This window comes from Mytilus californianus, unplaced genomic scaffold, assembly GCF_021869535.1.
Source record: "Mytilus californianus isolate M0D057914Y unplaced genomic scaffold, xbMytCali1.0.p SCAF_11, whole genome shotgun sequence".
In the NCBI taxonomy this organism is placed as follows: Eukaryota; Metazoa; Mollusca; class Bivalvia; order Mytilida; family Mytilidae; genus Mytilus; species Mytilus californianus.
Window position 1 is genome coordinate 13199128 of NW_026262593.1, and position 27588 is coordinate 13226715.

General features: G+C 34.1%; 1 protein-coding gene across 1 annotated transcript; it reads right to left on the reverse strand.

Annotated features, from left to right (window-relative positions):
- Nucleotides 1–554: 554 nt before the first annotated feature.
- On the reverse strand, nucleotides 555–8425 carry LOC127719593 (histamine H2 receptor-like). The gene is made up of 2 exons (XM_052225817.1): nucleotides 7646–8425; nucleotides 555–2797 (listed from the first exon to the last, which is right to left on the reverse strand). The coding sequence occupies exons 1-2, from the start codon at nucleotides 7884–7886 to the stop codon at nucleotides 1287–1289; spliced, it is 1752 nt and encodes a 583-aa protein (XP_052081777.1). The 5' UTR covers nucleotides 7887–8425; the 3' UTR covers nucleotides 555–1286.
- Nucleotides 8426–27588: the final 19163 nt, after the last annotated feature.

Below are 27588 nucleotides of genomic sequence, written 5' to 3' on the forward strand. Positions count from 1 at the left end.
TGAATATTAAGACTCGTGGTTAACCTTTACCCACTAAATCATTGAAAATTGGTATCCCACGAATAATTATGAATCAACAGTATAGTGTACCGAAAGCGCATGTCGGCTACATAGAACTGATAGTAGTGCTCGAATGAAAACAGTTGGAACTACGATCTTCGAAGAGATGTCTTCAACTTTACATAACCTTCAGTTGCTTCCTTGTAGCAGCAATCGTCTACTAAAGAAATTCCAACAGTAAACGTAAGCACTAGAATATTTAGATGGATGGGAGATGAACACCCAATGTGCCTCACTGGAACTTTTTTTACTGGTCGAGATTAAAAGAGGAGGGCAGAATGCTAAAATGACCAGTGTTACTCGCCATAAGTTCATTAGCGTGTTCAAATCCAGGAATCTCATAAAGTTTTTTACGTTATGTTTTAATGATCTTATCCTTTAAAGAAATTGGTGTTAGTGGCAGGTCTTCCAAATATTTAGGACCAATTTCTTCTAAATTCATTTCATACTAGGTCCATTTTTCATCAATTTACAAATATCTACAGTATCTCAGCTTTGTATGTGTTCTTTCACTCTTTTTTAAATTAGTTTTGGGGGTTGTCTTAGTCTTTTATTGTATCTTGAACAATATTTCCGGTACTTACACATATCTGGTCATTACGTTTGAGCGGTATTTGAATGTAGTTTTAATAAATTTTTCGGATTTTCAAATATCTTGGCCTCGAGCATCACTGAAGAGACATTAATTGTCGAAATACGCATCTGGTGTAGAAAAGTTTGTAACGTTAATATTATTCTTACCACTGGGACGATACATCTGCTAGTGGAGTGTTAGTCCCCGAGGGTATCCCTAGCCCAGTATTTGGTTCTGGCATGAACATACGGATATTGTATAACCACAATTAAAAACATATTGAAACATTTTGGAAATTATCTCCCTCGTGCAAAGCTCTGATGCCTTTTCCGGCTTTCGCTATAATGTTGGTCCTTTTTGGTTTATGAGCTCTTCAATCTTTTAATATTTTTTTATTTATTTTTAAATATTTTAGCCTCGAATATCACTAAAGAGACATAAATTGTCGAAATGCGCATCTGGTCCATAAAAATGTGTACCGTTAATGTTATTCAACAAAATGATTAAAACCACACAAACTTGCAGAAATGGTAAGGAAACCCATCTAGGAAATATTAGCTAACCAGAATGATATTTGCTCATAAATGTTTTGGGGTTGAAAATCTGTATTGATATATTCAAACAATAACAAATTTTGTTTTTTTACAATAAACTAAGCTGACAAACAATTCCGTCCTCCCCGAGATCCAGAAACAACTTTATCTTTCGTCTCTTTTCTCTTTCGGCGAACATCTATTGAAAGTTCTGCAACTATATCAAGGTCCTGAAGATTCAAGTCTGATTCATTCTGGATAAAAGTTGACGAGGTCAAGGTCGTCTTACCACAAACAGTTTCGATACGAGTTTGCTTAGTACTACTGTTAGTTAGAGAACATCTAAATCTGCTGTATTGATGATTATTTTTCTTGTCATCTCCGAGTTTAAAAAACAAAAAAGATTCTTGTTCGGAAACCAAAGACTTATCGCTTCTAGTCCATACTTCTGAATGTGATCTTTTTGGTTTTGAAGGTGGTATCTGCGATGACGGAACCGAAACTCTATCTTTCGAGTGTATTTCTATCGTTGCCTTTTTCCTTTTCGAGGCTGACGGTATATTAGACATTTTACTCTCTTGATGAAGGTCTACTGGAGTCAAAACTATTTCTTTTCTAGTTAAACATACAGTACTATTTGCTTTTTGGGATTCTGATGTAGGTTCAATTTCCTCTTGAATCGGGTTCATTTCTACTCTTCCTGGCGCACTTCCTTTCATACTGCGTGATTTGACAGAACTCGTGCGACTCGCGCGTGAGGTAGAATGTGTATGTGACATATTCGTTGAAGAAACACCATCATCACTTTCGTCATACGAGGAAGTCTTACCCGCTACCTTACTCAATGAATCACAATAAAATTTATAGATTTCAAAACGCATGATTCTGTTCATGAATGCGTATATTAATGGATCTACAGCTGTGTTGAAGAAGATCATTACAATGGTAAAACTACCAAGATCGTAGGTTATACTGAGACCTACAAGTCTATAAACTGCGCATACCATATACGGTACCCAACAGATTGCGTATGAACATGCTATAAATAGAATCGTACGCATAGCTTTACATTCCATGCTTTTATAACTAACTTGTATTACATGTGTTGATAATTCGACACTTTCTGAAGAGTCACTAAGCGTGTCTCTTGTCCCAACTGTAGAAGATCGGGACGGAAACACTCGAGTGTTCCTTTTTGTATGGTTCATCGCCGCATGGAATATAGTTAGGTAACACCATGATTGAATTAGCAACGGAAATATAAAACAAATGCTCAAAAACATTACTGAGAATTCAAGTGAACAATTCCAATCCAGTGTACAAGTATTTTCATCAGGAGAATAGCTGTATGCACTGAGGCCAGCAAGCGGAGGAATACTGATAGCTACACTCGTTGCCCAGGAAACAGCAATAGCAATGTGTCCTCTCTTTATAGTGAACACATTCGGGTATCTGAGAGAGTTTATGATGGCATAGTTCCTGTCAACTGCTATAATAGTGAGAGAAAACTGTGTTTCTGCAATACAGAAGGTTAGGATAAAACCTTCAATGTGGCACCAAATGTCATTAAAGATCCACTTGGATGAGAATATGGACGCAAGACTAAACGGCAAGACAATGACACATATAGCTGCAAAAGAAAATTGATTCTTAAAGAAACCATAAAAAATTAAGAAACATATTTCTTTATAACCAAAAATAATTAGTTCCGTGCGAACAACTAAATATGTAGGAATTTGCTTACATGCAAGGGAGTAAATGGGAATTTTTGTGATCAAAAATGATTTCTCTAAATAATTTGTCACTTCAATGTATGAAACTTGGTGTTGATTACAACTTGACTAGAGAACGTTCTGATTCATAAAGCAAGAAAACAAAAATCAGCAACCAAAGATTAAAACAAAACCTAAACTAACCTTGTATTTTTAGCTTTAACACATATAATTTTTATCATTATATGTATCCATAGACAACTTATCCATATTTGTTACAAAAGTTTCCTTTCTGAGGAGTAGACCGATGTACTCAAAATATTTCTATGATGTAGAGCTGACCGGTGTAACTTTCGCATTCCAATCCGTTTACATATCCTTTTGGAGAGATGTAATATTCTTTTAAATGTTTACCGTTTTATAACAATTCCTTTGGTTGTGAACGGCCAACATGGTTTTTTGGCAGACAGTAAAATCGCCTTTACAGGCTTTATACATAATCTTAGAAGTTTTATCCGTGTCTTTATAAAATTGAATAAATGAAAATAAACAATTTACGTAAAGTTGACACGGCGATATCGAATTCTGATTTTAAACCTGTGTAACCATGAGAATGCATTGATATCCATCTGCTGTGATGCATTAAATAATCCTGTTTAATTGCTATATTTCAACAGAAAAAAATGTTTACATTCAAACTAAATTTTACTTTGCAGATGTAAGTTCTAAGTTATCTGTGACTGTGAATAACCATTAGACTTACAAATTACTTTTACTACTGGCGTCTCTAATGGAGCAAGAACGGCTTACCATTGGATATTACCACGAGACCAGCAAGACATGTATCATTATTGGCACAGGAACAACTTACCATTGAACGTTCGCTTGACTAGTACGAATGGTGTCAGTAGTGGAGGAGGAATTGCTAACAATTTGAATTTAACATGATTAGCACCTTTTGCGTCAGTAGTGGATCAGAAACTACTTACCATTGGATTTTAACATGCCCAGCATGACTGGTGTCAGTGGTGGCGCAGGAACTGCTTATCATTGGACTTTCACTTACTAACACGACTCGTGTCATTGTGGAACAGGAACTACGTACCATTGGACTTTAACATGACTAACACGACTTGTGTCAGTAGTGGCGTAGTATTTTAACCATTGGACTTAAACATAACAAGCTCGACTGGTTTAACGACTGGAGCAGGAATTGCCTACCATTAGACTTTAACATGACTAGCACCACTGGTGGCAGGAGTGGCACAGAAACTACTTACCATTGAACTTTAACATGACTAGCACCACTGGTGGCAGGAGTGGCACAGAAACTACTTACCATTGAACTTTAACATGACTAGCACGACTGGTGTCAGTAGTGGCGCAGAATCTGCTTACCATTGGATTTTAACATGAATTGCACAATGGTGTCAGTGGAGAGGCAGAAACTACTTACCATTGGAGTCACATGACTAGCACGACTGATGTAATTAGTGGGGCAGGAAATCCCCTTATCATTGGACTTCTACATTCCTAGCACTACTGGTGTAACTAGTGGGGCAAGGATTGCTTACCACCGGTGTTCACATGACTAGCACGACTGGTGAAATTAGTGGGGCAGGAAATCCTTACCTTTGATTTTTATCATTCCTAGCACCACTGGTGTAACTAGCGGAGCATGATTTACTTACCATTGGGATTTCACATGACTAGTACGACTGGTGTAACTAGTGGGGCAGGAAATCCTTACCATTGGACTTTTACATTCCTAGCACGACTGGTATAAATAGTGAGGGAGGGATTGCTTACCATTGGATTTTCACATGACCAGCACGACTGGTATAAATAGTGAGGGATGGATTGCTTACCATTGGATTTTCACATGACCAGCACGACTGCTGTAACTAGTGGAACAGAAACCACTTACCATTGGACTTTTACATTCCTAGCACCACTGGTATAAATAGTGAGGGAGGGATTGCTTACCATTGGATTTTCACATGACCAGTACGACTGGTATAAATAGTGAGGGAGGAATTGCTTACCATTGGATTTTCACATGGCCAGCACGATTGGTATAAATAGTGAGGGAGGGATTGCTTACCATTGGATTTTCACATGACCAGCACGACTGGTATAAATAGTGAGGGAGGGATTGCTTACCATTGGATTTTGGCATGACCAGCACGACTGGTATAAATAGTGAGGGAGGGATTGCTTACCATTGGATTTTCACATGACCAGCACGACTGGTATAAATAGTGAGGGAGGGATTGCTTACCATTGGATTTTCACATGACCAGTACGACTGGTATAAATAGTGAGGGAGGGATTGCTTACCACTGGATTTTCACATGACCAGTACGAATGGTATAAATAGTGAGGGAGGGATTGCTTACCATTGGATTTTCACATGACCAGCACGACTGGTATAAATAGTGAGGGAGGGATTGCTTACCATTGGATTTTCACATGACCAGCACGACTGGTATAACTAGTGAGGGAGGGATTGCTTACCATTGGATTTTCACATGACCAGTACGACTGCTGTGACTAGTGGAACAGAAACCACTTACCATTGGACTTTTACATTCCTAGCACCACTGGTATAAATAGTGAGGGAGGGATTGCTTACCATTGGATTTTCACATGGCCAGCACGACTGGTGTAATTAGTGGGGCAGGAAATCCCCTTATCTTTGGACTTCTACATTCCTAGCTCTACTGGTGTAACTAGTGGGGCAGGAATTGCTTACCACCGGATGTTCACATGACTAGCACGACTGGTGTAATTAGTGGGACAGGAAATCCTTACCTTTGATTTTTATCATTCCTAGCACCACTGGTGTAACCATTGGGGCATGATTTACTTACCATTGGGATTTTACATTGACCAGTACGACTGGTGTAACTAGTGGGGCAGGAAATCCTTACCATTGGACTTTTACATTCCTAGCACCACTGGTATAAATAGTGAGGGAGGGATTGCTTTCCATTGGATTTTCACATGACCAGCACGACTGGTATAAATAATGAGGGAGGGATTGCTTACCATTGTATTTTCACATGACCAGCACGACTGGTATAAATAGTAAGGGAGGGATTGCTTACCATTGGATTTTCACATGACCAGCACGACTGCTGTAACTAGTGGAACAGAAACCACTTACCATTGGACTTTTACATTCCTAGCACCACTGGTATAAATAGTTAGGGAGGGATTGCTTACCATTGGATTTTCACATGACCAGTACGACTGGTATAAATAGTGAGGGAGGAATTGCTTACCATTGGATTTTCACATGGCCAGCACGACTGGTATAAATAGTGAGGGAGGGATTGCTTACCATTTGATTTTCACATGACCAGCACGACTGGTATAAATAGTGAGGGAGGGATTGCTTTCCATTGGATTTTCACATGACCAGCACGACTGGTATAAATAGTGAGGGAGGGATTGCTTACCATTGGATTTTTCACATGACCAGCACGACTGGTATAACTAGTGAGGGAGGGATTGCTTACCATTGGATTTTCACATGACCAGCACGACTGGTATAAATAGTGAGGGAGGGATTGCTTACCATTGTTTTTCACATGACCAGCACGACTGGTATAAATAGTGAGGGAGGGATTGCTTACCATTGGATTTTCACAAGACTAGCACGACTGGTATAAATAGTGAGGGAGGGATTGCTTACCATTGGATTTTCACATGACCAGCACGACTGGTATAACTAGTAAGGGAGGGATTGCTTACCATTGGATTTTCACAAGATTAGCACGACTGGTATAACTAGTGAGGGAGGGATTGCTTACCATTGGATTTTCACATGACCAGCACGACTGGTATAAATAGTGAGGGAGGGATTGCTTACCATTGTTTTTCACATGACCAGCACGACTGGTATAAATAGTGTTGGAGGGATTGCTTACCATTGGATTTTCACAAGACTAGCACGACTGGTATAAATAGTGAGGGAGGGATTGCTTACCATTGGATTTTCACATGACCAGCACGACTGGTATAACTAGTAAGGGAGGGATTGCTTACCATTGGATTTTCACAAGACGAGCACGACTGGTATAAATAGTGAGGGAGGGATTGCTTACCATTGGATTTTCACAAGACTAGCACGACTGGTATAAATAGTGAGGGAGGGATTGCTTACCATTGGATTTTCACATGACCAGCACGACTGGTATAAATAGTGAGGGAGGGATTGCTTACCATTGGATTTTCACATGACCAGCACGACTGCTGTAACTAGTGGAACAGAAACCACTTACCATTGGACTTTCACATGATTAGCACGACTGGTATCAGTTGCGGAGTAGGAATGACTTACCATTATATTTTAACATGACAAGAACGACTGGTATCAGTTGTGGAGCATGAAACTACTTACTATCTCGGAGCAAATCAGTTCAACCCGGTTATTGTTCTGTTACTCAATTTTTAGTTTTCTGTGTTTTATTATGGACCATAAACATCTTTTTCATGTTTCTGGTGTTTTCTATCTTTTTTTTAGACATTTGTTGATTTTTTTTTATAATGTGCTTTAGTATCGCCTTCTTTTTAATTTTTTTTAGATAACGAAAAATCAATAAAATTATTCCTTGGACTGAATTATTTGTTTACTTTGGTAAAAAAAATTGCATGTATGGTATACTAATACTAGTATTTAAAACTGAAATGTTTAGACATAAACATACCGAGTTGACAACATATCAGATTGAGAACGAATGTGTTAGAGATAAACATACCGAGTTGACAACATATCAGGTTGAGAACGAATGTGTTGGATACACTCAGTAGCTGAGTCTTCTTATAGAATACCAAACATACTGTTCCATTCATCACCATAGAGACAATAAATATTATTCCAAGAGAAAGTGCTTTCAGTGAGAGTCCTACAGAATGCACGTCTTCCCCACATGGTGAAGAGTTTGGATCCGAGTTGTTACAATTTGTTTCAGTCTCTGTCATCAAATGGCGAAGGATCATTACAGTTGTCTTGAATAAACTGGATACACTGAAAATTAATTGTATTTAACGCTACCCTCAATGACCAAAGTGTAGTGGTCAGCCGAGAACAAGCTAGTGGCTATAACAACGTTCTCCAATTGTCGTCAAATGGCAATTCATGGAAAATATAGCACTTAAATTCCTTGCCTGTTATTAATTGGCCGAGAATTATATAGTACGTCCAAGGTATTCATCAAAAGGTAAGAAATATAGGCATTATTGTACGGCCTTTTCCAGATGATTGTTATCTATTACCTGGCAGACAATGAAACACATCGTGACACTAATCTTTTCCACATTGTAATCGAATGACGGAGAATTTAACAACCTGTGATGTTGAACTTTCCAACGTTGTCATCAAATGCAGAGAAAATATAGTGTGGAAATTTTTTTTCAGATTATCATCAAATTGAGATTAACTGACGAAGATGGCTGCACTTATCGTCAAAGGTTGTTATAAGATGTTTTTGAATTAGATAAGGAATTGTATTTGTCACTCATTCTCCGTCAATTTGTAGGTGTTTTGTATTTCGTAGTGTTTCAATCTTCGTCATATTTTATATATTTTTGTGATTTTAAAATTCTGTCTGGTCTGTATAGTTTATATTGCCTGAAATGTATTCCATAGTATTGGCAATAAAATCATCACATATAAATATCATATGAATTTTATTAGATAGACAGCTCTGTAAGGTTGACGGATCGCCCACGATGCTTTTCGTTTTCTAAAAATTGACACTAATAAAACAATCAACTACATCTTAATGAAAACTAAGTCAATACTTTTGTCTATCGCCACAATTCCGTGATTCTGAAATGAATCAATTAAACTAAATACTGATGAATCTGCTTATTATCCCATATTCATAATTATTTCCTGAATTTTAATCAAATATCCGCAAATGTAATTGTTGAATCGTGTCTCCACTCTTTAGTATCAATTAACTAATGAGAGCAATTCCATTCACTCAAGCTTTTCCTTTTTTCACCTATAGGTTATTCTGGACAAATGTGTTCACCATTTAGAACCTTATTATCACTGATAACGGACACCTGTTAGCTTCCGTTAATCTGTCTTTTATTCAGCGTTATATTACCTGCAAATTGAATAAAATATATAAAATCGATTTAACCTCCGTGTTTGACAGAAATTTGACCGAAGATTTAGAGGAGTTGGGTTTAGTGATGAAATAATAGTTGTTTCAAGTCAAGTGTCATGAAGTGACGGATTTGTTGGATTAATCGATTAAGTTCTTATCAGTTAATCGAACGTCTTTAGCATCATCAATACTGGAGCTTAATTAGATTTTTTTCTCAAATGTTTAATTAGTTTTATTCTTAAATGGACAAAGTCATTCCCACTTAGAATCGGTATTCAATGAAACGTCTAAAATAATCAAAATTTCATGATAAAAACTGCTGAAAGTCACCGTGATCCCCCAGTTATTATTATTGTCACATTAAATACATACATTTATTGGTACTTAGACTGATGTTATTCAAATTAGTTAAATAAATCCATAAATCTAAGTTTCATGATCTTGCATCTTATCGGCAATATTTGTGCATTGCACAAGGCCATGCTTTCCCCCAGACTCCTTATGACGGCCATTATTGTTTGTCATCTAGTAATTAACTAGGTTAAATCAAGCAGCTTGTTTTTTTTCTTTTGAAATATTGTTTTGAATTATTTCGCATGAGCTGCGTCGGATAAAAATCGACCTTAAGCAAGTGCACGTAAACATGTACATGTATAAGAATTTGATTGATTTTGGAACACTTTAATACGAAATAAAAGGTGAATTTTGGTCTGTTTCGTAGGGTTCTTATAACAACTTAATTTTCAAACAGTTGCATACTTTCCGTAGAGATTTTTTCAACCCGAAATAGGTTAAAAAATGTATTGATATTCATTAGCATGAGGTCGATATCTATCCGACGCAGCCCACATTTTGGGTTTAAGCTTACTTTAATTGTGTATGTTCTACTCTTTATTGGAAACCGAACGTTGACCTGTGTTTGTTTACATCCTGGTCCTTTGGTTGCATTATTAGCAATCCCAAAAACACATGCCCACCATTCTTTCTAAATGCAAAACTCGTCGTAACTATATTTTTCTTCATTTTGATTTATTTCATGAAATAAACATCGAAATTTTTACAAATTCCATGGCAATATAAATGAGTATGATTCAATACTGCACGCCAATACTGTTGTGTTTAGTTTTCGTAGGTCAAAAACAGCATATTGCCCAGGGCATACAGCATGTTACTAAAAATACATTCTAGAAATCCCCATTATTGCATTGTTCATGCAATAGTTGTTGATAAATAATATAACAATTGTAGCCTTTTAAGGTCAATATGATGTAATATCGATCTAGAAAAGCATATCGACCTCGGACTTCGTCCTCAGTCAATATGCTTCTCTTAGGTCGATATAACATCGTATCGACCTCATACAAAGGCTATAATTGTATAATATCGACCTAAGAGAAACATATTGACTGAGGACGAAGTCAGAGGTCGATATGCTACTCTGGGTCGATATAACATCGTATTGACCTCAACCAAAGGCTACAATTGTTATATTATTAATCAACAACTATTGCATGAACAATGTAAAATTGGGGATATCTACTATGTATTTTAGTAACATGCTGTATGCCCTGTGCAATATGCTGTTTTTGACCTACGAAAAGCTAATCACAACAGTATGGCGTGCAAACTGAGTAAATACAAATGTACATGTGATAAAGTTTTAACGAATCACAAATCCTTAAAAATGTTCGATCAATAATATAATGATTTATCAACACCACAGATATGATATTCACCGAGGCCAACGGCCGATGATGAATTTCATGTCTCTGGGTTTGATAAATAGAGAATATTATATGGCTTTTTCAATATCACATCCGTATCAACCCGAGACACCAATATAATCCCAAGAGCTCTGCATTATACTTAACATCCAATAACATTTAAGTATAATGTATACAATCTTAATTACAATGTTTGAGCAAACATTTATACAAACAAAGCAAGCAAGCCAACCAAACCTTTAAACTACCAGCATTAGGAAAATAGCTCTAACGAAATATATTGTCAAATCTATGGTTTATGAAATCTTTGGTCAAATCTATGGTTTACGAAAGCTATCGTCAATCGAGGGTTAACGAACACTATAGTTAATCTATGGTTAACGAAAGCTGTTATAAAATCTATGATTAACGAAAGACATTGTCAAATCTGTGGTTAAAGAAAATTATATTGTAAAATCTATTGTTTACTGAAGCTATTGTCGAATCTGTGGTTAACGAAAGTAATTTTTCAAATCTATGGTTTACGAAAGATATTGTAAAATGTATGGTTTATGAAATCTATTGTCCAAACTACGATTTATGAAATCTATGGTCAAATCTATGGTTAACAAAAGCTATTGTCAATTCTAGGGTTAACGAACACTATTGTTAATCGTTGGCTAACAAAAGTTTTATTATCTATGGTTAAAGGAAGCTATTGTAAAATCAATGGTTTACTAAAGCTATTGTAAAATCTATGGTTTACTAAAGCTATTGTAAAATCTATGGTTTACTAAAGATATGGTCAAATTTATGGTGAACGAAAGCTATTTTAAATTTTATGGTTTATGAAAGTTATTGTCCAATCTATATGATTTACGAAATATATTGTCAAATCTATCGTTAACGAAATCTAGTGTCAAATCTATGATTTACGAAGGTAGTTTTCAAATCTATAGTTGACAGTGACCTATATTTGTAAACGTTTTTGTCATGTGGTCTCTGGTGGAGAGTTGTCTCATTGGCAAACATACTACACTTTCTTGGTTTTATATTAACGGCAGGTATTGTCAAAATCTATGGTTTTCGGAAGTTGTTATCCAATCTAGGATTTAAGACAGCTAAGTCTAATTTATGGTTTATGAAAGCTTTTGTCAAATTTATTGTCTGTTGAATATAAAATTAAAGTGTCATTTTAATAAAAACATCTTCGTGACAACCGGAACCCGGTTGAACGAACCACATATAAAACTTAAGATTGAGCAACACGAACCATACCAAAACAACCAGCGATGAACTCACGAGTTCTTCGGAAGGATAAACTGTTCCGGCTCCACTTGTGATGTTGATAATGGTAACATTTAACATTTGAATATACCGAAAAGAGATAAACCCTGATAGTAAAATCTTAAATTGATAATGTTAGCTAAGGAATAGGGTCGATTTCCCCTGTATTTGTCAGTCACAGGGTCAAAATCATAGTTGTCTGTATGTAAAGATTGAAAGACTTTTGAAAAATGGCTTTTGGGGGAAATAAATTCAGGGCAAATTGGCCTTATTTACTTATAATACTAGTAAGTGATTTTGACTGTTGACATCAAAATAAGAAGATTTGGTATGATTCAACAATGAGCAAAACCCATACCGCATAGAGGTTTTTAAGGCCCTGAAATGAAAAATGTTAAACAATTCAAACAAGAAAGATAACGGTCTGATTTCTGTACATAACAACAAACGAAAAACAAATATGATATACAACAACAAACGTCAACCATTGAATTACAGACTCCTGACTTGGAACAGGCACATACAGCCGAGAATGTAGCGGAGTTTAACATATTTCCGGGAGCCCAACCCTCCCCTAACTTGGGACAGTGGTGAAGAACAAAATCAGTTGAAAAGCGATTAACCCATTAGATCTATACAAAGCACAAAATCAACTTACAAAAGCACAAAAGACACATGTTCAATAAATAACACAACGGCTCGGGGAAACAGTTGATGAATTGTATTTATCCAAAAAATCGAATACCTACATGTATACACTAATTATAATCATAACTTAGTTTAATAACTAACTTACATTGTAATAGTTTTATCAAACATTAAATGCTATTTGATAGGTTTACAACATATAGGGCTGAATGATACATAAAACGCTTTTGAAAGAGTACATAGGTCTCTAAACACAGTGCTGGCGGAATACCACGATGTTACATAAGCATGGGTTAAAATCTAACATTATTGGTCAAAATTACAGACGAAGAATATATATTAACACCTGACTAAATTCAATTCCATGAAGGTTATGTTATGCGAGTAATATCATTATGTCTGCGAAGATAGCGAAAATAACAAAGTATGGTACTTGTTTTTTTTTAATCCCAAAGTGAACATGAATAATATATTTTTTTACAATTCAATTTAGTTAAACTATATTTATAAATAAATATAAATAAATAAATATATATTTAAACTTTCGATTTATAAAAACGGACAAAAATCAATGCTTTTTATTAATTTTCCTCAGAAAATGGGGACGTTTCACAACAAAAATATCAGCACATAAACAAATATATTTCAGACATTACTGCTTCTATTAATACTAAGTGCATTAAATAAATCCAACCAGAAATGACCTCACAATCATTATTTTGAAGAAAAAGAAAAACGTAGTTTTAAATTAAAATATAGTAAAAATTTGAAGGTGAAGAATACTTGTTAAATAACGCTGTACTCACTTTGGTCAGACCTTTTTTTACGAATTTTTAAAAAGTATCAATGAAAACAAAATTAGGATAAATGTCAAACACACATTTTTTTTTAAATCTTTTAATCATTCGATCATCATATTTAACAGTTTGTTGGAAAAATAATGAGTTGATATATAAAACTGTTACAATATATAAAGACAGTATTATAAGAATTACCTTTTAAGTAGATTTATCCTGAAAGTTCATCCGGTGTGCTTCGTAGGATAGAAGATAAGATAAACTAGAGCTGTTATAACATACTTTCACTGAAATTCCATTGATTTTGCAAATTGTTTGCCTTTCCGTTGACAGATTATTATATTATATTTAGATTTTTATCAGTGGTGTTAGCTACAAAATCAACAGTTCTATTATAGATATTTATATAAAGGGGAAATATTGCAACTTCATAGGCCTACACATGCCTTCTATTGGCCAATCAGATAAGACTGCATATTAATCAATTAACCCAAATTTACCATAAACATTAAAATAAAAATAAGGATGGATGAATGGATGGCTGTGGACGCTGTGTAACGTTCAGTGGCAAATTAAATGCATACTAGAATTCAATACGAGAATATGTTGATGCGAAATGAATATGAACTCTGCTTTATACTAGACAAATATGCTGAGTCGGATTTTTAACGTGCTAGTTCACACGGTAACAATCAGCATGAAAACCTGTTATCTTAACCGGACACATTTTTCCGACTCCGTGCCGACCAATCTTTACTCTTATTCCTTAATGCCGCGTGCAGCAAATACAAATTTTCAATGACGGATGTTTTATGCATGAAAAAGATGAATATCGACAGGGTTTATCACCATTATGTTAATAACTGGATAGCTATAGATATTTATTATGTTATCAATCTATAAAAATAATACAATGTTAGTATCGATAAAGGCAATATTTAAAGAAATACTAGATAATTCTTGACATTGGACGTACGTTATATGTTTTTGTATATGTTACAGTACAAATTGGTATTCATCAGTATCCAGATTCCTCCCAGTGCAAATCGGAATTCCAATATCTACCAGTAGAAATTGAAATTCTGATTTATACTAATAAAAATCCAGTACTTTGTGTTTTTTGTTTGTTTGTTTATGAAATCCCTGACAATGTAATCTACGTAAAACATCACTACAGACACGGGCATAGCGAACAAGTTTGGAACTATACATACCGTAAGAAGTGACAAAAGGGACATCACCGTGCAAAAAGGACAAATTAACATTAAATAGGGAACGAAAAATATATTTTTTCATAAAATTTTGTATAGAATTTACGGTCTAACGCTGAAATATACAAACCAAGAAAAGGAACAGATAGTACTGTTTAAATAAGGTTTATTTAGTTAGTTTCCTTGGGTAAATTTCCGCAGTATGATTATAGAAGTCTCTTTAAAGCAATACTAACAACAAGGTAATGTTAAGTTTCTATTTTAAAAATGGAATGTAGGCGGATCTTGACTGAGTTTGGCCATTAACTGTTGTTCATAGGAGTACAGGAACAAGTTTGTCATAAAATGGCACATAAGAATACAGGAACAAGTTTGTCGTAAAATGGCACATAAGATTAGATACAATTTGTCGTTACATTTTATTGCTGAAACGTTCACCATTGTCATTATATTTTATTGCTGAAACGTACACCATTCATGTTGTCAAGGAAAAATCGACAATTTTAATCAGCTTTAATCATTTCATCAGATTTCTAGAAAGTACATCTAGCTTATTTACCTTTTTTTTCATTTCAAAAGAAGGCTTTGCTTACTATAATATGATATGGTCGTTGTTCATTGTTGAAGGCCGTTCACTGACCTATAGTTGCTTACATCAACGTCCTTATGTGTCTGGTGGATACTTGTCTGATTGGCAATCATATTCTATTTCAAAGTACGTAAAGAGCTCGAAAAGCTGTATACACGGTTAATTAATAAGAAAGGAATTTCGTTACCACAAGTTACTTTAAAGAAAAGGAGTGGTTGAGATGCACAAACTTCACTAATTTAAGACGTTAACTAAAACAGGACTTTTGTAATATTCGAAATCAGTTTAATAAACTGAATCGAAATACTAAACGTAACTTTCAACGAGAGGAGCAGGATAATTTACTAATTTGTATGAAAGTCACAACACTCAGGACTTTTGGAAATATATTGGTAATATTGGTATTGCGAATGAACGTCGCCCGCCAAAACATACCTTTCAAAATAAAAAACTGATGACGGCTTTAGTAGTGATGTTGATGTTGTCCTTGACAAATGGAAAACAGATTATGAAAAACTATTCAATTCTTGTGATAATGGTAACTTTGATAAAAATCATTTAGACTGGTTAAAGAGAAACAATCATGTTTTCACGACTAGGAACTGTGACATTTTGTGATAGTGGCCAAATTGAAGATGAGAAGCACTTTCTTTTTAATTGCTGTTTTTACTCTGATATCAGACATGAATTATATGCCAAAGCTTGTCTTTTAAATGTTGATTTTGATTATTTTTGCGATATTGAAAAACTCCGTTATCTTATGTGCAATGAGTATATGGTTCCTCTTTTAGATAGTTTCCTTTACTGTAATGGATGGTGACACTTTAACAAAATAAATTATCTTATCTTATTATCTTATCTTATCTTAAAACCTTTACTAGATTCTTTCATTGATGCAAACTTTTGGTTTGGAAGTTTTGCTGTACCTGAATAAATCTTATTACACACTGGACATCACATCCTAGTTTTTGACTGTGATTTTGTGAATAGAGATCTTATATCTACATACGATCAATGTGAACTTATTTATCCTCTAAATAAACTTACTCTGAAAGGTTATCTTTGTAGTAAGATACTTGAATACTGTCTTCATCGGTACTAACATTGAATTTGTTTTTGATCAATTAAATCATCTTCATCTGTTCTTACATTGACTTTGTTTTTGATCAATTAAATATCTTCATCTATAATTACATTGACTTTCTTTTTTATTAATTAAATCATCTTCATCTGTTCTTACATTGACTTTGTTTTTGATCAATTAAATCATCTTCATCTGTTCTTACATTGTCTTTGTTTTTGATCAATTAAATCATCTTCATCTGTACGAACATTGACTTTGTTTTTGATCAATTAAATCATCTTCATCTGTACGAACATTGACTTTGTTTTTGATCAATTAAATCATCTTCATCTGTACGAACATTGACTTTTTGATCAATTAAATCATCTTCATCGGTACTTACATTGTCATTGACTTTGATTTTGATGAATCAAGACATATCTAAATATCTATGGCACTACAGTTATGAAAACTTTGTTTTGTCTTTCGTCCTGTCGACATTTATATTTTATCATTGCACAAGGCCGTGCTTTTCTCAGATTACTTATGACGTCTTTACACTAAATCCATTGGTTGTGTACTGATTGAAATTCTGGGAAAATATTGCTTTTGTAGTTGTAGTTGACTTAGAATTAGCTTTCAGTAACTTCGATTATTCTGTTTAACCCCGTTTATTTATTTTTGTCCGCGTCCCAAGTGAGGGTCCTGTAATTCAATGGTTGTAGTTGTTTATGTCTGTCCGCGTCCCAAGTGAGGGTCCTGTAATTCAGTGGTTGTAGTTGCTTATGTCTGTCCTCGTCCCAAGTGAGGGTCCTGTAATTCAGTGGTTGTAGTTGCTTATGTCTGTCCGCGTCCCAAGTGAGGGTCCTGTAATTCAGTGGTTGGAGTTGCTTATGTCTGTCCTCGTCCCAAGTGAGGGTCCTGTAATTTAGTGGTTGTAGTTGCTTATGTCTGTCCGCGTCCCAAGTGAGGGTCCTGTAATTCAGTGGTTGTAGTTGCTTATGTCTGTCCTCGTCCCAAGTGAGGGTCCTGTAATTCAGTGGTTGGAGTTGCTTATGTCTGTCCTCGTCCCAAGTGAGGGTCCTGTAATTCAGTGGTTGTAGTTGCTTATGTCTGTCCGCGTCCCAAGTGAGGGTCCTGTAATTCAGTGGTTGTAGTTGCTTATGCCTGTCCTCGTCCCAAGTGAGGGTCCTGTAATTCAGTGGTTGGAGTTGCTTATTTCTGTCCTCGTCCCAAGTGAGGGTCCTATAATTCAGTGGTTGTAGTTGCTTATGTCCCAAGTGAGGGTCCTGTAATTCAGTGGTTGGAGTTGCTTATTTCTGTCCTCGTCCCAAGTGAGGGTCCTGTAATTCAGTGGTTGGAGTTGCTTATTTCTGTCCTCGTCCCAAGTGAGGGTCCTATAATTCAGTGGTAGTAGTTGCTTATGTCTGTCATCGTCCCAAGTGAGGTCCTGTAATTCAGTGGTTGTAGTTGCTTATGTCTGTCCGCGTTCCAAGTAAGGGTCCTGTAATTCAGAGGTTGTAGTTGAATGTAATTATTTCTGTCCTCGTTCCAAGTGAGGGTCCTGAAATTCAGTAGTTGTAGTTGGATGTAATAATTTCTGTCCTCGTCCCAAGTGAGGGTCCTGAAATTCAGTGGTTGTAGTTGGATGTAATTATTTCTGTCCTTGTCCCAGGTGAGGGTCCTGAAATTCAGTAGTTGTAGTTGCTTATATCAGTCCTCGTCTGTAGTTGGATGCTGATTGCCATATTTGTTTTTCCTTTGTTTTTTATTTTGTATAATCAGGCTCTTGTTTTTCTCTTTTGAATTAGTTCACGTTTTGTTATGGTGGGGCCCTTTATAGTCTACCATACAATATGGGTTTTGCTCATTGTTGAACATAGAGCCCTATAGTTTTTTTTATATCCTCGTCCTACGGTCTTTCTTGAGATAGTTGTCTCATTGGCCACCATACTACATCTCCTTATTTTTATATTAAGCTGATATATAGGAATGATATTATCGTTTACTATTAGTGGAGCGCACGGCCTTGAAAGTAGAAGAGTTTATAATTAATTCTTACGAACATCTGTGTTGTATTTACGTCATCCTCACCACATTGTTGGCTACTTTGTCGATTGGTTCGAACACAAAACGTTTACAATTACTTGGAGTGTATTACTAATCGTAGGATTAGGAGTATTATATACCTTTTTATTTATATCTAAATCGTTTTCGAAATGTCATATGTGAATACCCACAATATTCATAAGTCTGTTTTTGATAATTCACAAGTGTTTTACCTTGGACTACTAGTATCTATTGGTCCATCGATTGGTTCCTAAATTTAACAAAAATGATAAGACAAAATCCGATAAACTACGTGTTAAATTGATTTGATTAATTTCTGAACACATAGTGTTACCCGGGTGACCGACATAGAAAGAAAATATAGTTCAAAAGGATAGGTATTTGTATTGCCTTAATAAAAGAAAACTCTATATTTATTTCTATTTTTAAAGTCATTCGTATCACTATTGTGATGTTATCCAAATACAATCTGTTACGTAAGTAAATATTTCATTTCCTTTTTTTTCTAACTATTTTTTTCTTTTTTTATCTTTTAATATGTCATTAGAATCCGCCGTTTCAGAATCTAAAGAGTATATGAGATTTCATTGTTTGTACCCAAAAATGAAAATAACGTTAGGTCATAAGTTGAATTTCCATTGTTTAGGACGTTGTTACCAATCACAACGTTAAAAAATATTACCCAGAATGCATTAGAATCTGGAACAACGAACTGTCTTGCGATGTGAAATTCTAAACTTAAAATAATTCTTATCACTGAATTTATTGTTTAAATTTTTTTATATATAAAACAAAAATAAAAACGATGCACAGTGGTCAACATATATGTTTATTTTATTTGCATTTGCGGCTCTAGAAGGAGTTGTAGATATTTTAAATTAAACTAATAGTACTAAGAGAAATCACTGTCTAGGTTAGTCTATGGAAAGGTATATACTATGAAATTTAGAGCGAGGGGCTTGCCCCAAGCTCTTAATTTCATAGTATATACCTTTTCATAGACTATCCAATTTAGCACATATTTACAACTCGAGTAATCTTTTAATTGGTCTATTGATAGTTTATTTTGGCTGACTACTTGTATCACAAGTGTTTGTAAAACGGAGCTCATTAACGAAGTTTTGTAAATCTACTCACTAGTATCATTGTAAAATATGTTATTTCAAAAGGCCCTTGACTCCAGAATGAAAAGATGGTAGCTGCTGGTGTAAGTATGTATATTGGTATAAAGCGGTGTGTTACTATACATGTTCTTCTTACATGGTAAGATGACCAAATAAATTGACCAAAAGCAGGCAATAATTAAATTGCAGTGGAAGCTTTACATGTTTTGAAAACATTTTTTAATTTCACAGTAAAACTAAAGCTATAATAAATTTGAAACATATAAATAGTTTGTCCCCATAGATATAGTCTAGCAGATAGGCATTAAAATAGATCAGAGATTTTAGGTTTTGTATTTTTTTTTTCTTATTTCAAAGTAAAAACTAAAAGATTTATCAGAATATGTTTATATATATATATATATAGGTGGCACATTATCTTCAGACATAATCACAGTTTTTCAATTCATGACATCGTCCTGAACATGCATGAAATATTTGCCACTGGAAATTAAGCAAACAATAATCAATAAATCAATCAATTCATGACGAAATAGATCACCTTCCTTAAGAAAGTTTAAAAAATTATCACCAAGTTGCTTTAATTTCCCTTCACAAGGTTTCATAGTACACACTTTTTTGTGTACAAAGTAATTGCATGGATGATACATTATCATAATTTTAAGATATCGTTGTACTCTAATCAAGGTATAAAGAACCATATGTATTACCCTTTATTTAAATGAAAGAAATTTGCAATTGTCATTCAAAAACATTTTTTAGATCCAAAGATTTTAATAGCAGGATATTTAAAAATCAACGTGAAAACTAATTACAAACTATTTAATTTAATTTGGAACACAGCATTTTATTTCAAAATAGCCAGTGGCAATTTTTGTTTTAAATATCTTGATTACGATACAATGAAATCTTACCCTTGTGGTCATTCATGCGTAGTTACTTAGTACACGGGAAAAGTATGTGCTATGAAAATTAGAAGGCAAATATAAGCAATTTGATTGGACGAGAAGTTGTAAGTATGTGCTAAATGTTAATAATATCGAAAAAGGTAATCAGAACTTTAATTTGTACAATACAAATATGACAAGAGGACGTTCATTCGCTTATTGGTATATTTATCTCTCCTGCAAAACAAATGTGTAGACAATGAAGAGAGTCGCTGTTAATTTTAGAAGTAGAGTGATTTTTAAGGTCAATTATTAGCCTGAGCTATTGTCATCACACGGCGTTCATCCGTTTATTTTCTTGTTAAAATAATTGACACCGAAGAAGGCTATTTGTTAAGCCGAAATATTTGTCAACACGATTTATTAACAACATCTTCGTATAATACCATCTTATATTAGTATCGTTGTGCAAATCTCTAGACTTATATATATATAAAAAAATTATATATATATATATATATATATAACATTTAAAAATGTTTTGTAAAAACACCATATGTAGTAAAAAAATTACATAAAGATGGAGGTGCATTATCATTACTTCGCGACGTCAAGTCTCTATCAGAAGAATGATCGTGTACCAAGTAAGAAATAACGTCACATAAAGACAATCAGTACGGATCAACAACCGCTTCATATAAGTGTCTCTTGGATTATAATTTGTTCTTCTAAACTAATGTACTACGGAGCAATATTAAATCATTATCCTGTCTGAAAAAGTGTTACTTTCAGATTATTATTTTCTACGGATGATATGAGATCCTATACATTTATAACTTATTTTTTTAATCAGTGTGGGGTTAACGTCAATGAAACAACTCAACGACAATTAAAGGACATCTTTAATAATGGACAGGTGTATATACAATATTTCAAAGAGTCTATAAAAGTTTTGAATACATTCAATAGAAACATTATTTTAAAAAATCTGCCATTAAAATCGGATTGTCCGAATAACGATAAACATTTATTGTTCACATATTCGAGCAGAATATGCGTGAAATATTTGCTGCTGCACATTAAGGCAAAAAGTAACTATCAATCTGCTGCATAATCAGTCAAAAATAAACTATCAATTAACAGAGCATTACAGAAAGTCATATAAAATATATAAAATTATGTTTTCAATGGCACGCGTTCAGAATACATTTAAGAAACTCACATTTCGTGTACAATAGTACCTATTTAAGTTTTCATTTGATCATTTGCAAAATAAAATGGTTTGTTTGATATAATAAAAGGAGATGTGAGATTAAAGAAACTTAGGTAGCAACCCAACAAAACAAAACAAACATCAAAAAGACATCTTGACGTTTGGTGCTTAATAACCATTATATTTTCCTTACTCCGTGGTTTCCTTTTATCATTCTTATTGAAGATCGTGAATTGGTACGAATATTTTAAAACTGTTTTTGATTCGCGTCGAAATACCAAACATAAACCTAAAAAGCGTATAGCCGTTGTAACAGTAATTTACTTGGGAAATCGACAAATTGGATCCGTAACTTCGGGAAAAGGATTGGCTCTAATGGCTTGGCCGGTCGGGCTGTTTTACTTCTTTGTTAAAGACATAAATTGATGTATGTTGCAATAGAAACACGTATCTTCTTGTCTTTTGTTACTCGGGATTCTCGTCAAACTGTTCAGTTAGCAGTCCATGTACCCCATCAACACCTCCTAACTGTAAAGATAAGATGTTTCAATTGTAAACCAGATCTTGCAAGCTTGTTTAACATTGACTTTGAACAAATATTTAATGGAACAGTTATAAATGTTTCCAGTCTAGATTTCGTGAGCTACAACTTTACCATCGTTCTTACTGTGTACGAAACAGAAAAGCTTTGGTTGTAGCGTGTAAATTAGCTGTTTCAAGGATTGTACATTGCCAATGGCATTATGTGCATTGTTAGATATACCGACAATATACTTAACTAGTGCATCCTGGTTGTATGATTGCTTGTTTGTCTTTCATTCTGGTAGAAGTCAAGGATAAGCCTAAAGGTGTCAATAAATCCACCGCATTTCAATCAAAATCTCTCGGGACATTTTTCATTTTTGTAAAGCTTTTTTATCAAAATTCTAGAATCAAATATCTTTTTTAATTATGACCAATCAAAACGCATTTCTTGGGATGCCTGCTGTATTCAAAACCGTTAGTATTGAGCTTTGCATGGAACACTGAATCAACTACATATATATATATATACTGTATGTCCCAATTTTATATTTTAATTAGTTCAACCTCTATCAAGCTGATTAACAGCTGAAGCTGTCATGATGAGACCGTCTTGTTGGTTGAAATGGATTTAAAGAATATATAAAGTAAAAAGTACGTTTTCATAGAATATGTCGAAAATCTGATAGAGTTTGACAAGTGTAAATTACAACAGTATGTGTGACGTAATTACAAAAGTCCAATTGGCCCATTTGTACTTCTTGTAATACAAGTAAAGGACTTCTAAAGCAATCTCCCATACAGACAGAGTTGTCGTCCTTTCCTCCAGGAGGAAAGGTTGTCGTCCTTTCCTCCAGGAGGAAAGGCCGACAACTCTGTCTGTATGGGAGATTGCTTCTAAAGGACACAACACATCATTTTCCAATCCGCCGTTTGTGACGTCCCTATCTGAATGACAATGTAAAAATATTCTTTCAATGCATTCCTCAAAGATGTGATTACATATTGCTTTAACAGTTAAGTTTCGCATACAGTTTTTTTTAATTTCGATTAGTCATAAAGAAGAGAGCAAAATCAAAACATAAACTTTCTTCCAAATCAGATCATACTTGTCAAAATGCAGGACGTTGCGCACGGTATTGATACCACTGAGCGTTACACGACGTCCCAATAAAACAAGGATGTTGACGTTGTTCCAAAGAACGTTTCAAGCATACAAGCTTTTTACTTATGTGAAAATGCCACTTAAAGTTACCGTAGAATTTACATTCATTTAAGAAGTCTTCATTTTGCAGAGATTTTCGAAGTCGCTTCATTATGTATTTTCATTTTTCCATGCCGGGGTTGGCATTAATAAATGCAAACATTGGTATCCAAATTTCCATAAAATTAAAAAATATTTAAAACACTCATGGAAAATTGCCTCCAACAGCAATGTTTAGCACTGAATAACAATTTGACGTTTTGAATCATTTGTATGTGAGAAGATTTAACATCATTTTTTGTATATTATTTAGCGTCTTTCATTTTCAAAATCCAGAATGTTTTGAAACTTCAAAACTGATTTTGATACAATGAGCGTAACAAATGCAGGGAAAAACTGACAGTACCGTTTTTCTCTTATGAAGAGTGTGTTTCCTAAATATTATGTGCATATATATCTGTATTATCAGTTTCTTCTTTTTCTAAAAATTTAGTAATGTTCTTTGTGCCGCAAGACTTCTTCAATCTTGGCTAGTAAAATTGTTAATACTTTGTTTCTTGTTTCTGTTTCTTCCCTTCTATTATTAATTTCTTTTTGTCACGTTGTTGATGTTGGTATTTTCTCTCCCTCAATTTGTCTTTTTAAAATTCAGCTAATATTCAAATGCTTCTTAATTTGATTATTTGAAAGATGTTGATAGACGATAGCCTGATATTTTTCTTTTCATAATCTCATTTTATCTCCACTTTATTCATAAGAGGTCCGTTGTATATATTTTTTTCTAAAAATAAAAGTCGCTTATACTAGTGTTATAATTCATATTTCATATATTATCGGTTTAACTCGAAGAATCATCATCATATGCGTATTAGTTCACGATTTTGACATCAATAACGATTTTGTGGAAATTGTTTAAATTAAATTGGCAATATTTTTTAATAAATCCCTTACGAAAAACTTTATAAAATATGCATCACGTTTGAAATAGAAATACGTGTTCTTGTGCTGCCATTGTTGATTTTCAATATTTGAAGGTAGAACAGGGTCAAAATTATTAATTTTTTATTGCAGAAAGTTGCAAATAATCGATTAAAATTTTTACTATTATTGTTAGCAAGATATAATGATGAATAAATGAAATTAATCTGTGAAATTTTCATTAAAAAAGAATAAATAATGAGCTTATCTTATGGTTACATCTTTTTCATTTAAGAAAAAAAGATTTCATTGATTAAAATTTTAAAATCATGATTGTTTTATCCGGCAAATAATCCAGAATGTTTATAATTTATTTCATAAAGGAATTTACAATACATTTACCTATTTTGTGATGAAGTAAGAAGACGAGAATTGGGATTCCGTTTTGTTTTGTTGTTATTTTTTTGCTTTCGGAGAGCACATTATAAGAGCTGTCTTCTCATATATATATGTATTATTTAAAACTCTTATCTTTTAATTTTCTTTATATTCGCATAAATTTACATTTCCCGTGTATAATCCTTACAAAATCTGAACATTTTTTCACAAACTTTTAAAAGCTCTAAAAAAAGGTCGGCGATCCATACTTTTTACTATGTTTTTGAAATTATAGCATTTTGGCAAAGTATGAAAAACTCTACCCCTTTTTATATAGACCCAAATAAAGCTACATCAACTGATATTTGACCAACAGCAGACTGAAACCGATTTTAAAAAATATATTCATTTAGTTGTGACAAGATATATATTATTTAAGGAACTGCTTTCGTAAATGTACATGGATCAATGTTTTCTGAAAGGAAGTACTATGGACCAGGAGTGCATTTCATGTACGTTTTCTACAATGAATTGTATTTTTAGCGCTTCCAATTTTAAAATATATCTGGGTATCGGTTAACACTAAATTTTCTTTGACATTTTTAGACCGTTTTCAAACTGGTTATTTACGGGTTTCGGGTTTCGGTTTTGAGTGTTTTTGATTGATTTTTTAACAAGTATAAAAAGCAATATTCCAGCCATTTTTGTGACGTTCTGCGAAGAGAAAAAATAAATCTAATATACACAAAAATTAACTTTTCCACGCAGCAGATTGGTTGATTGATTTATTTGTGTTTAACGCCAAATTTAGCACGATTGGCTATTTCGTGGCGGTCAATTTTTATTGTTGAAGGAAGCCAAAGTGCTCAGAGAGAACCGCCGATACACACAGCAGACATTTTGTAGTTGATTTAGTGGTAAAAAAGGAAACTATGGTGTCAATTTGTTACACATACAGCGTGTTCAATGCAGTATATTTATTATGTCTTTCCACTTTTCCGTGGAAAGACCTATTGCTTTTGTTCTGATTATTATTTTTATTTCTTCTTCCGCCTAAATTTTGTTCACGCGCAGTATTGTTATTTCACAAGATGTCGCTTAGATATTTGGTATATGATATCGAATAGTTTATACGCTTTTGAGACTGACACTGCTTAACCGAACACTTTACGTTGTATGAGTTATCTCCCCAAACACTGTTTTTCTTGTGGCCACTTGTAAAAGATTACGACAAATTTATTTTACCAAATTGCTCGATACGTCTTCAGGATAAGGGTGGCCGTTTGAACCGAAGCTATACGGAGACTCCATATGAGAGTTTTTTCCCCTTATGCATTTGATATAAGTGATATGCATATGAACTCATAAACCGTAAGCCGTATAAACCTGGAGTTGTTTTATTTGAGTTCCTTGGGTTCCAACTTAGAAAATGAGGTCAAGGTCAAAGGTCAAGGTCATGTTCTAAATTTTGACATTCACTTCAAGCTGCTTTTACTCAGAAAAAAGTTAGGGGTAAAGTTTTAAAAAATGTGATCAAAATGTTAGTCACGACATGATTTAACTGGAGAGTTTTTGTCGAAATAGTACGCGTCATTTTTGGGGGTTTTCATGCCACTGAAATGGAAAAATGAACAAATTAACTAACTATAGCTTCAAACTTTACAGCTTTCATGATGCGTACATGCAATTTATCTTTGTTAATCATCCAAGGCCCACGACCACCCCTTTAGCCCCTCCCCCCCTTTTTTTTTAGAAAATCCCATTTCTATTTTATTTTAAAAATGCTAATCCTTCTTTTTTTATGAATTAACTTCTTTCTGAAGTGCAAATCCATTCCTGCAAAAATCTGCTCCATTTCATGTATTTCTGAAAATTAATCGATAAATGTTTTGTTATAGTACAATAAAATCAGCCTTATTTTTGTGTGCATGCAATGAATGTAGACCAGTGGTCAGCGATTGGACAATAGTTTAGCTGTAAAATGAATCGAGAAAATTTATTTCCGTTAGCAGTATAAATCACGTGAAGTCCGCTTGACGTTCCAATCTGGATTGAGAAATTAAAATCAATGACGTAGAAATCTCTCCAAAGCTCGTAAAGATTAGTTAAATTTCTAAACATGCATTAAAATACAATTCTGTGCTCCCGGAAATATGTGTACGAAAAGAAACATGCATGATCTGACTGCAATGTGACCTGTAAATGAAAGAAAATTAAATCCGTTAGCACAATTTTATACACAGGTGTGGTCCAGACGACGTTTCCTCGCAAGTGTTTAAACACGGGCACTAGGCTCTCAATTCCTTTTTCACGTGTTCCTAGAAGCTAGGTCTCAAGTGTTTAAACAAGGGAACTACGCTATCAGTTCCTTTTCCGCGTGTTCCTAGAAGCTAGGTTGCAAGTGTTTAAACACGGGAACCACGCTATCAATTCCTTTTCCGCGTGTTCCATGAGGCTATCAATCAATCAATCGATCAATCAATCAATTAACCAACCAACAAACCAACCAGCCAACCAATCAATCGATCAATAAAAATCAATCAATCATGTTTCAGAGGGAAAAGACCGTTTAACAATTGTTTTTAAAACAATTGATTTATATTTGTATTTAATATTCTTTCTTTAGTTTTTCTATAAATTGGTTATGCATGCAACCAATGATGTACTTCCCACAAAATATACGCTTTCAAGAAATATGGATAGAATTTTTTTTTTTGGAAGATATGGGGTAGACGTTTTTCTAAAGGGAGCTTAAACTAGGTTAAAATGTACTGGGATTGTCTTTAAATTATTACACTGGACCTGCTACATACATAGTTGCGTGCAATTCATCATATTTATCGGAAAATTATTACCCTAACACTCAAATTAATGTAAAAGACAAGTTTCAATTAACATTTTAATACTCGTCCATCGCATGCCTATGTAGCAGTAAATTCTGTTGGAGATTCGAGACAACAAACTCCA